The 13,908-nt window shown below is 17.1% G+C and overlaps 1 protein-coding gene across 1 annotated transcript; it reads right to left on the reverse strand.

The window, feature by feature from the left end:
- Nucleotides 1–1,842: 1,842 nt before the first annotated feature.
- Nucleotides 1,843–12,703, reverse strand: PGAL8A_00281900 (conserved Plasmodium protein, unknown function; the record flags this gene model as incomplete). Its single annotated transcript, XM_028671815.1, has 2 exons — nucleotides 1,843–2,082; nucleotides 2,282–12,703. The coding sequence occupies 2 exons, from the start codon at nucleotides 12,701–12,703 to the stop codon at nucleotides 1,843–1,845; spliced, it is 10,662 nt and encodes a 3,553-aa protein (XP_028528430.1).
- Between the last annotated feature and the right edge of the window lie 1,205 nt (nucleotides 12,704–13,908).

The following is a 13,908-nucleotide window of genomic DNA, read 5'->3' on the forward strand; positions in this document are numbered from 1 at the left end:
TAATCAAATAAAATTAATAAAAAAAAAAAAATTTACGATAATAATAATAAAATAATGAAAATTGCACATCAATTATTTTATTTTTTTTTTTTTTTTTTAAATTATATATATTATATTTTTATGTAAATCACTCTTCACATTTTGAATAAAATATTTTTAAAACACATTAATTATAAATAACGTTTTATAAATTTTTTAATTAAAATAAAATGGAATTAATTTTATATAAAATATTTATCTTTTTAAAGAAAAAATTAAATATAATTAAAAAAATTTATGGATATTTTTTTAATCATTTTTTTTTTTTAATAACTTAAAAAGAGCTATTGATAATTTGCTTTAAATGTACAAAATACAATTCTTTACATATATATATATATTTTTTTTAATTATTTATATTTGCTTAATTATTTAGATAAATCATTGAATTTTAATTAAAAAATTAAATTTTAATAAACTTTTTTCATTTTTTTTTTTTTTTTATAAATTAATATATTTATTATTTAATATTTTCAAATTTAAAATTATTTGAATAATTATTTTACATAAATATTTCTTTTTTTCCAAATTTTTTAATTAACAACACTTTTAATTATTATTTAAATAAATGTATTATATTTTTTAATAATTATATATTTTTATTTTTTTATTTTTTAATATTTAAAGAAATTCCTTTAAATAAATAATAATAAAATATATAAAATTTTGTATATTATTTATTTATATTTTTATATAATAATATTCATAATATATGTAAAAAAAAAAAAGAAGAAATAAATAAAATTAAATAAAGAATAAGATTATAATATTTTTTTTAAAACGTTATAAATGTATATAAATATTACCATATAAAATTATAATTTTTCAAAATTGTATTTTGAGAAATACAATTTTTTTAGGTTAATTTAGGAAGCATATTAAAAATGTAAAATAAATTATTTAAAAAAGACATTTTAAAAAAAAAGAGAAAAAAAAATTTATAAGAAATGTTAGACGATATGAACTAAATAAAGATAGAATTAATTGAACAATTGTGTAAATTATTTTAACTTTTAATATTTCAAATTTTATAATTATCAAAAAAAAAAAAAAAAAAAGCAAAGTTTTTTATTTTTTAACTGCAATACAAATTATATAGCAAATGTTATGTTCATAATATCCAATTTTAAAAGGTCATTCCACTGTTATTTATGTTATAATAAAACAATAAAATAAAGGTCCATTTTAATTTTACTGAAGTTTTTACTGTTATTAAGTTATTCTTTTATTAATTCTTCATAAATAATAAATTTAAGAAAATAATTTAGATTAATTAAATTATATATTTTATAAGACAATAAAAATAATATGGGAAAATGCATTGTCCTTAAATAAAAATACAATTTTAAAAATTGATAATTAGAAAATTTTTGATAAAGACTAATACGAAAACTTTAAATAAATTATCTTAACTACATGAATATAACACGTAAAATGTTATTTCAATAAGCATAAAAAAAAAAAAAAAAAAAGGCAACCTTTTTAAAAAAACATATTAACTTGATACTTTATAAAAAGATACATACAATAATTTTTTATATTTTTTTTTAAAATTTTATAATAATATATCATTAGTATCTACATTAAATTTTGTTAAGACAAATAGTAAAACAAAAAAAATAATTATTTCATAATTTTAAAAAAAAGTTTTATATATTAAATTTTATTTGAATTATTTTTACATAAAAAAGTAGACATAAAAAAAAAAAAAAAAATGTGAAATAAAATTGTATGTATTAAAAAAAAATAAATAGGATAAAAATAAAAGGTATATAAATAAAACGAAAATTACAAAAAAAAAAGTTAATAATAATGAAATTTTAATTTATAACAAAATATAATATTACTAAGTAAAATCGCAAAAATAGTTAATTCGAAGTTATTATCTTTTCCTTCAATATATATTACATCAAAACCAGCAATAAAAAAATTGCTTTCTTCTGGAGCTTCTTTCGAATTAATAACTAACAATTTTTTTAAATTATAATTTATATTATTTACAACATAGTTGTTTTCATTCTTAGATATATCCTTATTAAAACACTACAAAAAAAAAAAAAAATGTATATATATATATATATAATAAAAATATAACAAATGTATAAAAATTAATTAAAATAAACTATTATAAGCATAAAAGCTTGTATATTTCCATATATTTTAAAATATATAAATATACATAACATATTTCAAAAATATATTCATATATAAATATAATTATCTATTTTTCTTTTTTAATTACATAAAAAAGTTCCTTTCCTATAAGTTCTGTATACAGAGGTAGTATAAAATATGGTATTAAAAAATAAGAATTTGTATACACACATTTATGAACAAAATAAATAAATATATTATTACTATACTGATTAGCTAATAGTATACATGATTTTTCATAAATAATTTTTAATAAACTAATACGTGATGTTTTGAAAGCAGAAGGTAAAATATGCTCTTTAGGTATAGTTTGAACACTTATAGGAATAAATTTTGTCGTAAATAAATTTTTCGTAATTTTTGTAAATTTAATTTTCAATAAATACAATTTACATTTATCTGCTGATAATATTAAATATTTGCTTAGTTTCTTTTTTTCTTCTTTACTTACTATTGCTTCATGTATTTCCTTATTTTTATTTATACAACAAACATTTTTTTTTTTCTTTTTTTTATTAATATGAGAATATAAAAATCTGAATGTTGATATATTTAGCATTACTATATTTTTTTTATATTGAGGAAGCAATGAGAAAAATAAATTAAAAGAACTCTGAAATTTATCTTTTGATGAATTTTTTTTTTCATAATCACTCAAGGGATAATCTTTAACACTAGAAATGTCTATGTTTTTAGAATTGAATATATAATTTCTCATTTTTATTATATTTTTATATATGTTTTCACGTGTTAATGTATACTTTTTTCCTTTGAATAAATTATTTGTTAGATATAGGAAGAAATTATACTCTTCTTTTGATAAAAAACGATTTAATAATTTTTTATTTATTTTATCCATTTTTCCTTCGGTACTATTAATATCTTTATCTAATAATTTACAATTTCTTAATGTAAGTAAATAAATTATCTTTACTACTTTTAAATTAATATAAAAATTATCATTGATAAATTTTTTTTCAAATATAAATTTCCTCTTTAAATAATTCTTTAATTCTTCAATATTAACTTTTAAAATAAAAATTATATCTCTGGATTTCTTTTGTAAATAACTTTTACAATTCGTGTCATTTTTTGTTGTCTTTGTTTTACAAATATATATATCAGTTTGAAATATTATATTATTATGTTTTTTTAAAGATGATTTTTTTTCGTCATTTTTTTTTTTAACAATATTTTTATTTTTAAAACTATTTTCAATATATCTTACATTTACTAGAATTAATCCTCTTCCACAATATTTATACAGATTTTGTAATATATTTATGTTAGAAAAGTAATTAATTTTATAATTTTCCTTTTCTGAATTTAGAAAACATATATTAAATTTTTTTTTTTCATTTTGTAATACTGTTTTTAAATCTCCTTTTTTTAACACATTATTACTATTAAAAAATTGATTCTTCTTTTTTTTTTTTTTTAAATAACATATTTCTTTTCCTTTTTCATATGAAAATGTTCTATCTACATAATTTGAACTTTTTTTTTTTTTTTTTTTGGACTCTTTTAAATCTCTTTTTTTGAGGTTACTTCTTATATTATTATTATTCATATTTTTCTTTATTTTTTTTGTTTTTTTTTTGTATTTTTTGAATGTGTCACTTAAATAAGAATTAAAGGAATCCGTGGAATAAAAATCACTTTGGTACTTTTTGAAATCATTGAAATAGTTATGAAAAATATCCTCTTGAATATGTTTTTTATAACTTTTAAAAAATTCTGAATCTTTATTTACTTTTTTTTTTTTTTTGTTATTACAATTATTGGTATTATAAATATTATTTTCCTTAAAAAATTTATGATGCTTAATAATTTTATTTTTATAAGATATATTTATTATATTATTTATAACATTATGAAAATTATTTATATTATTTTTTAATATAATAGTGTATCCTTTGTTTTTAAAAGAACTATTATTATTATTATTATTATTATTATTTCTTTTTTTTTTTAAATTTCTCCATTTTTCTTTTTTACAATAGTCATTTAATAATTTTTGCTTTTTTATTAGTTTTAAATATAATTTAAATTCATTATTAATTTTGTTATAATCATTGCTAAGAATCCTATTTTTCTCATTGAAATAAATGGAATGATTTAATAAAATTTCTTTTAATATTTTTAATTCATTATAATTTCGTGTAATGTGAAAATTAAAATACAAATTTGGTTTCAAATTTTCATATTTATTAATATATTTAATAAGAATTTTATTTTTTATATGATTATATAATCCCCTAAAACATTTCATATCAGTATACTGATTCATTAATTTTTGAAAAGTGAATGTCCATTTACTAATATCAGCTTTTTCTTCGTACAGTAAAAAATTTAAACTAAATTCATCTCTTATTTTATGTATATATTTGTAAAAAAGTGATTTTTCATACATATTTTTTTCTAAATAATTTATGTCTGATTCATCATCATTCATATTAATTTTATACTTAGTTTTTATTCCATTATTTGAGGATGATAATTCATCATTTGACAAATTACTATCTTCACTTTCTGAAAGGTTATAATATAAATTACTCATTTTATTCTTTTTTCTATTATTTTCAATAAAAAAATTTAATTTATCAATTTTACTTTTAAAATTTCTATTTAAAACACTTTCGCTATCATCAGAATAAGTCATATTATAATCTGTTAAAATATGAGGATAATCAAGCAAACTTTCTTCATCTAATTTCACTTTATGATTTGGGTAATATTTATCACATTTAAGTGGATGAATTAAAATATATGGTTTGAGTAAATTGAGGGATATATATTTCATTGCTGAATATAGCCTTTTTATTTTTTTTATATTATATTTCTTATTTTTATTTTTATCAGTTAATATTTCTAAAATATATTTTATTTTATTTTCTTCTAAATATTTTGTTTTCTTAATGTTAGTTCTATATAGATACATAATAAAATTATTGAAATTTTCGGATAATTTATTTTTTATTCTTAAAAATGAGCATCTGAATAAATGAAAAATAGAATATTTTTCAAATAAGTTTAAAAAGTTGTTTAAATTAATATAACTAAACGGAAAGTAAGAAGAGTAATTAAAATTATACCTATCTAAAAATTTTTCTTTGTGAAATAAATCAACTAAGAAGTCAAAATTACTGACATTTTTCTTAATAATAAAATCACAGCTCCAACCCATATATTTTAAACTTTGCTTACAGAGTATATCATTATTTTTTTTCTTTATTAATTCTTGTTCTTTTTTTATTTGCCACAATTTCGTATCATGATATAATTTCTCAAAAACATTTTTTTTATTTGCATAATTAATTTCTAATGATATATTTGAGTATATATTATTAAGAAAACAATTGCTATATGTCTTCTTGTTTTTCTTTTCACCACTATGAGGTAGTATATGATCATAAATATTAAAATTTCTTTCTAAATTAAAATTTTCTATATTATATGGATACCATAATACAACACTTTTATCAACTGAACATGATAATAAAAAATTACCATCTGGGGAAAACTTTACACATGGAATGTTATGCTGATGATGTTTTATAACTAATTCATAAAATCTAGATGAAACATCAAAAAATAATTTATATAATATATCATACCAATCTGCAGAATAAAAAATAACATTTGAAAAAGTCCACATTATTTCACTTACGAATTTTTCTACATATTCTTTATTTATTTTATTTAGAAATTTTCTTCGTATTTCTTTAGATATATGCTTAATATGTTTTTCATCATAAAAATAATTTCTTATTTCTTTTTCCTTATAATGTATTAGAGAACTAATATTATAATTAAAATTTTGTTTTATTTTTTTAGTAAAAATATTATTTTTATTTTTTACTTTATTTGAATTATTCGGTAAATTCGTATATCTTAATTTTTCATCGTACTTTATTTTACAATCTTCTGTTTTTCCCATATTATCATTTAATTTACATTTTTTAAGAATGTTCATTATGTTTAAAATTTTATTTTTATCATCCATTTCTTTTTCATATTCCCCTTTTGCTCTTCTTTCTTCAACTACTTCATTATTTTTTTTTTGTTTTTTCTCCTTTATTTCTTTAACTTCATAATAATCTTCTTGAAGTAATACTTTTTGTATCCATTCTGATTTAATAGTAAGAGTATCATTTATTTTTTTTTTATTTAATATTTCTTTTCTATCACTATCATTTTTCTCTGTGTTTTCATTATTTTCTTTCTTACTTAAAAGGGGTTCATAATCAAAATCATTTATATTTAATGTAATAATTTTAGTTTTTTTATTATGAGTTTTTTTTTTTTTATGAGATGATTTTCCTTTTAAGCAATATTTTGATAAAGATTTTTCACTTTTTTTTATACTAACATTATAATTTTTTGCATATAATAATGAGTTTTCATGTTTTAAAAATTTGTACGTAGAATTAAAATCAATTTCATTTTTATTTTCAATACACATATTCGAATATTCACAATTAGAACATTCATCAAGAGAAGATTCTGATATGAAATTAAAATCACTAAAGTTTTCACTAGATGAGCTATAAGACATATCTGATAATTCTTCAAAATCTGAAGTAAAACTGGAAGAAACATTACTTAAATTAATTAGATTTGTGTCTTTATATAAAGGATTGGTTAAATTTGTGTCCTTTAAGTTACAATTCTGAATATTTTGATTTACCTTATTATCAATTTTTTCTATTAAAACATTATTATTATTATATGTAGAATTATTTTCATTTTTTAAAAATGGGTAATCTATATTAGAAGAAAAAATAGGTTTTATATATTCATTCATATTATCTTCTTCTAATGTATTAACTTTTATAAAATTCTGTTCAATTTCTTTTTGTTTTTCTTCATGTTTCTGTAATTTCCTTTGTTTCCTAATTTTTTTTTGAAATATTTCATCTTTTTTTACTTTTTCATGATTTCCTTCATTTTCTCTCCTTTTCTTATATGCATCACCTTGTTTTATATTTTCTTTAGTTTCCCAATTTCTTATGTGTAACCCTTCACATACAATAACAAAATCAAAAAGTATTTCTGAATTTTTTTTAAAATCAACTAATATTTTATCTGCACTTTTTGATAAAGTATATATATTTTTAATAGTAACATCATATTTATTTTTTCTGCATATATTTCTCATGTTCAACGAAATTTCATGAAAAGGACTATTACTATCTCTCTTTTTTATGTTTTTCTTATCTTTACATTTAATATCACTTTTGCTATAGCGTTTTTTCATTTGTTCTTTATTTATTATTGATCTGCTTTGCAACATTTGATTACAAAAATCATTATTATTCACTTCGCTGTTCATGAGAATATTTAAATATCTATTTGAATTATTATTATTTACGTTAGTTAAAATGTTTCTATTAAAAGGTAAATTATTTGAATCTAACAAGTTTGAAAAATTTCTATTATCAATTCTCATATTTAATATATTATTGTATAAAATACTAAGAAACATATATTCATTGTTATAAAAAAATGAGGAATTTTGGATATTATTAGCATCATTATTACTAGTTAAATTTGTATTCAAATTTAAATTGGCAATATTGCTTAAATTTATGCTAATTCCTGCATTCTCATCATTACCATCTCTACTTGTACTAATTCTAGAATTATTATTTAAATTTATATTAACATCTGTGCTACTAACATTTAAATTATTGTTGTTATCTAAAGAATTGATATTATGCAAATTTTCATTAATATTTATAATATCAGTATTATTTATATGATTATTATTGCTATCTTCACTATTATCTATATTGTTTGATAAAACATTACTAATATAATTTGATCTATTATTACGGTTTAAAATATTATGAGAATCATTTAATACGTTGTTTTCATAATTGTTCCTACTATTATTTAAATAGTTTTCTGTTATACTTTCATAATTTTGATTATTATTATATGTATTATTTATAAAATTATTTTGCAATATTCTAAAATTATGTATGCATTGAATAAAAGAACTATTATTGTTAGGAATTTCTAAATTACTTTCACCCCTTAAATTTTGATTATGATTTTGCATAGAACCTTCATTAATTTGAGCATTTAAGTAATTTACACTTTCTCTTATTGGTATATTAATATGAGAAATATTTGTTCTATATTTAATATGATTCCCAAATTTTTTAATAGAAGGTATTGAAGAACTTTTATCAGATTCATCGTTAAAATCTGATGAAGAATTTATGCTTTTTTTTCTATCCATATTTAATAAATGTGAATTAACTTTCCTTAAATTTTTTATTTCCATTTGAATTGTATTATTTACAATACCACTTAGATGTGATTCTGCTATTTTGCTATTTGAAAATATTTTTGCCATATTAAAATTATTTTTGATTATACATTTTCTTTTGTTATTATTTTCATCTCGGCTAAAATTTAAAGTATAATATATATTACTATCTTCTCTTAATTTATCCGATTGAGTATCAGATGAGAATTTTTCGCTATCATCCTTAATCTCATTTGATAAATGAATTATGTCTAATAGGTTATTATTATGATCACGTAATTCATAAATAATTAATATCTTTTTATTAGGTAATCCTTCTTCTATTTTTTTAATATTATTTTTTTTATTTAAACAAAAATATTGTGTATTACTTTGTATATTTTTTATTACTGTTTTTAATTCTTTAATATATTTTATAGAAACTTCGTTATAATTGGTTAAATTTTTTTTACCTTTTTTATTATTTATAATATATATGAACTTTTCGTTTGAACATAGTTGATTTTTATTATAAAATATATATTTATATCTATCTTTAATAAAATCTCTGAATATTTTTGATATTTTTTTAAGAACAAAGTTAGCTCTCTTGTAACTATACATTAAAGTATAATGGATTATTTTATTTTTTGAATTAATATTCCTATAATCATTTACGCTAGATAACGAAAAAACATAATGCTTTTCTTTTTCCAACAAATTATAATTTTTTTTTGTGCTATAAATAAACCTTTTATTAAGTGTTTCATCGCTGCTAGTGCTTTCATGAAGCAAATTTTTACTAATTACTTTTAATTTTTCATTATTCATTTGATTTTTCTTATTTTTTTTTTCTTTATTTTTATTTAATTTCAATTTATTTATTTTATTTTTTTTAAAAATGGTCTTGTAACTATTATACGTATAATTATCTTGACTTAACATATTATTAGATAAATTTCCTTTACTTTTTTTTTTCATTTTTCTTTTTTCTAATGATGAATTAAAATTTAAGAAAATATTTTTACGAAAGTATTTGAGATACCAATTTTTTAAGAAATTTTCAGAATTAATTAATAATGTATTTTTGTCGAATAATTTTAAATGAAAATTTTTTTTTGAACTAAATTCTTTGATATATAATTTTTTCATTTTATGAATAGTTGAATAAATATTGTAACAAATTCTACATCTTATATGAAATATTTCATCTCCTATGCAAGCTTGTTTTAAAAACAAAACAATTGAATCACTTGGAAAATTATATGAAATTGTTAAAAGTATATTTTTTAAATTTTCTTTTCTAAGTATAAAAAAGAGAGATAAATCTACTGGAATTTTACTTTTATTTAAAAGAATATTTGTTACCATTTTTTCTACATACGAAATATTTTTATAATTTTTCTTTAAAATACAAGAATTTTTTTCCTTTCCTAATTTTAATTCACTATCAAAATAATTCAGATGATATATTTTTTTATTAAATTTATCAACAAAATCTATAGAATTATTTATATGATTATTTTTACTTATTATTTTATTATAATAAAATGTATAATCATCATCAGAATAACATGATTTATTATATAATGTTTTTCTCTTTATACTTTTTTTTTGATAATTTTTGTATATTTCTTCACTTTTATCTAAGTAATTTTTTAATATAGGTACATAATTATTTTTGTCTAAAACTAGGTTATCTACATTTTTGTGTTTATAATTATGTAGCTTAATTATTTCATAAAAACTATCTGATAAATAATTAAAACTAATATGCTCCTTATAAAAATAACTTTTATTTAACCTAAATTTTTCAAAATTTTTCTTTTTAATTTTTGATAAGTTAAAATTATATGGTAAAATATTTTGTATGTTTATATTTTGAATTTTCGTCAAATCATTTGAACAATTATAGAATTTTTTTTTTTTCGTAGCATTTAAATTTATATTTATTTGTGAATCTTTGATAATTGTGTTTATATTTAATAAGTTATGCTTTTTCTTTTTAGCATTATGGTATATATTACCAAAATTAGAACTTTTTATATTTTTTTTCCTTTTTTTTCTATTCTTTTCATTATTACTAAAAAAAACATATTCTCTATTATCACTAAACAAATTATTTACTTGAAAATTTTTATGTACAAAAGTGTTTTTAAAATAGTTTAATGCTTCATCATAATTATATCTTCTTCTAAAATAATAGAAATTATTCAAATTATATATATGTATATTATGGGTATTTGATCCAATAGCTAATAAATTTTTTTTGAAATTAAAAGAAATAGCCCAAGTAGAGGTATCTGATTTTACGTATATTTTATTATTAAAAACAATATCTGGTTGTAAGTATACATGAACAGATCTCAATATTTTATCATTATAATCTACATTAAATAAATTAAAAGTAAATATATTAAACTGCTTCCAAATGTTATGATATTTTATTTTAATTGAAGGATCTAAAAATGTTTCTAATTTTTTGCTATATTCTTCGTAATATTTATGTTTTATATATAATTTACAAAAATTAACAAATTTTTTTCTTTCTTCTTTTAATAAGTTTAACTGTTTCATATATAACATATAATTCTCTATATTTTTATTTAAATATTTTAGTTGCATTTCCTTGTTATCACCATAATATTCTTTTATATTTATTTCACATTTTTTTTGAGGGTAATATAAATAATTATTATTTTTAAGATTTATAATATTTGATAATATCTTTTTATTATCAAATATATTCCCTTTCTTATGTTTTTTTTTTTTTTTTAATGATTTAAAAAAAAATTTATGTTCATATAATTTTAATATATTTTTAGTTTTTTCATATATAGGTAATTTATATGTATAATCACTTTCTTTATTTTCATCACTTGATGATTTTAAATACTCATTTACAAGTTGGTTATCTTGTCTAAATGAATTGATATAATCATTTTTTTCATTTAATTCTAAACTTGATCTCAAATTGTATCCTATATAAACTTTTTCACGAAACTTTCTATAAAAGTTTATTTCTTCTATTTCTTTTTCATCATTATCTAAATAACTATTGTAGTTATTTTTTTTACAATTTTTTTTGTTTTTTTCGATACGTTCACTTTCCTTTTCTTCCTCATATTCTTCCTCACTCCCAAGGCTACTATAAAAATCACTGATTTTAAATTTTTTTTTTAACATATTACTTTCTACTTTTTTTTTATCTGAATAACTGCTTATATATTTCTTGCTTCTTAATATACACTTATAATTCTTCTTATATAAGTCTTTTTTTTTTATTTTTAAAAAAGGATTTCTTAATCCTTTTTGAACATTCTTATTTGCAAAAATTTTATTAGACCAGTTTTTTTTTTTTTCTTTTGATACAATTGATTTAGATTTATTTTTTTTTTCTTCCTCTAGTTTACGTAACAGTATACTTCTTTTTTCTTTTATTTTATTTTTTGTGTAATCAAAATGATCATTTTTATATAATTGAAGGATATCAATGAATTCATTTGAATAGTTGTTTATGCATTCGCCATTATATATTAAATTTAAAATAAAATTGTTTTCATCTATTTTTAATTTTTTTAAAAAATGGTATGGATCATTATGAAAACCTTGGAAATGAGGAGAATTATTCATCTGATAACTTATATTTTCGCATGTTTTATCACTATATAAATTTTTTTCTAGTAAATTTTTTAATTTTTTTTTAATATTTATGCACTCAACAATTTTTTCAACATAGTAAATATTTGTATCTTCTGACCATCCAACACATATCAATACACTTTTTTCCGATTTCTCTTTTTCCTCACACCTAATATTAACATAACCTTTGGAATACATATGAGGTGATAAAATCAAAACAGGATTTGGTATATTTGACTTTTTTAAATAAAACTCTTTTTTAATTTCATTATAAAGGTATTTTATTTTGTTCATATTCTTAAAACAATTATTATTTTTTGTTATATCATGATGATTAAAATTAATGAGAAAGTTCCTTTTATTATAATCATTTTCGTTTATATCATTAGTATCCATAAATTTGTTCATTTCATATACGTAAATATATTGACCGTAAGTTATAAATATTAATTCATATTTTTTACTTACACATAAAAGATTTAATGCGAAGGAAATAAGTTTATGTTCTACACCTTTATTTAAATCAAAGGAAAATAATAAATCAACATCACAATGTTTTAAAGTATTTACATTTTGCCAAGGGCTAGCTTTTTTTGGTAGTTCTTTCATTTTTTTTTTTTTTTTCTTCATACATATATGTTAAGGAAAAAGAAAAAATATAATAAAAAAATTCTCTTAATTATTCTCAAATTGTGAGAAAATAAATAATTAATTTATAACTAACAAAAAACAAAAAGAGTAATTTGATTCATATTGTTTAATTTTAAATCTTAAAGTTACGATTAATGTGTAATTTTTTTTAGAATGGTTTAAAAAAATGTATCTGTGAAATTTTTTAAAAATATGAGAGAAAATTTTATGGCTATTTTTCTTTTTTTTTCTCTCTTAAAAAAATAAAAAGAATTCTTATGTATTCATTATAAACTAAGAGATATACTTTATAATGAGTTTATATAACTAAAAAAAATTTTTTTAATTCTTTTTTTTTTTTTTTATTTTAAAAAAATGAATCTTGATTATTTTACATTTTTGATTAAAAAAAAAAAAAAATTGTTTAATATTTTGACAATGTGAAAAAAAAAAAAAAAAAATGATTCACATATATGGTTTTTGTCAAAAAAATAATTATAATAAAAATATTCTATCTTATTTAAATACATTTTTTTTTCATATTTTAATTTGAAATTATTTAATAACAAGATAATCAAATCCTGTTTTAAAGGTGTTTTAGTGAAAAGTATTAAGCTTAGAAGTTCTTTTCTTATAACGTTCATTATATTTTTATATATTACAGTAGGTAGCATATTTTTCATTTTTATTACAATGTTTTATTCATAACATATTTCTATGATTTTATATAGAATTTATGTCTTCCTTTTTTTCTTTTTTTTTTTTTAACAATTAAGGCTAAAACAAACACAATATTAAAAGATTTTTATTCTTTTAAAAAATACTCTTTAAATAATTATTTTTTTTGATATATGTTTAATTATGGAAAATATTTCTTTTATATAAACTTTTTATTGTATTACAAATAATTTTTGTTATAAAATTTTTGTTGGATATTGAATTACATTAATTAAAAATTCATTTTACTTGAAATGTGTTACAACATCAAAATTTATGTAAATTTTTTTTTTTTAATTCAATACTGCATTTCATTTATTTTTCTATAAAAAAATTTACAAAAAAAATTATTACATATTTTGTTTATATCTTTAATACATATTAATACAGAAAATTTAAAGAGAATATAACATATGTATTATTAGATTTTTACTTTTCTTATGCTGCCATCTATATATTTTTTTTTA

The sequence above is a fragment of the Plasmodium gallinaceum genome (genome assembly GCF_900005855.1).
Source record: "Plasmodium gallinaceum strain 8A genome assembly, contig: PGAL8A_v1_87, whole genome shotgun sequence".
Classification (NCBI taxonomy): domain Eukaryota; phylum Apicomplexa; class Aconoidasida; order Haemosporida; family Plasmodiidae; genus Plasmodium; species Plasmodium gallinaceum.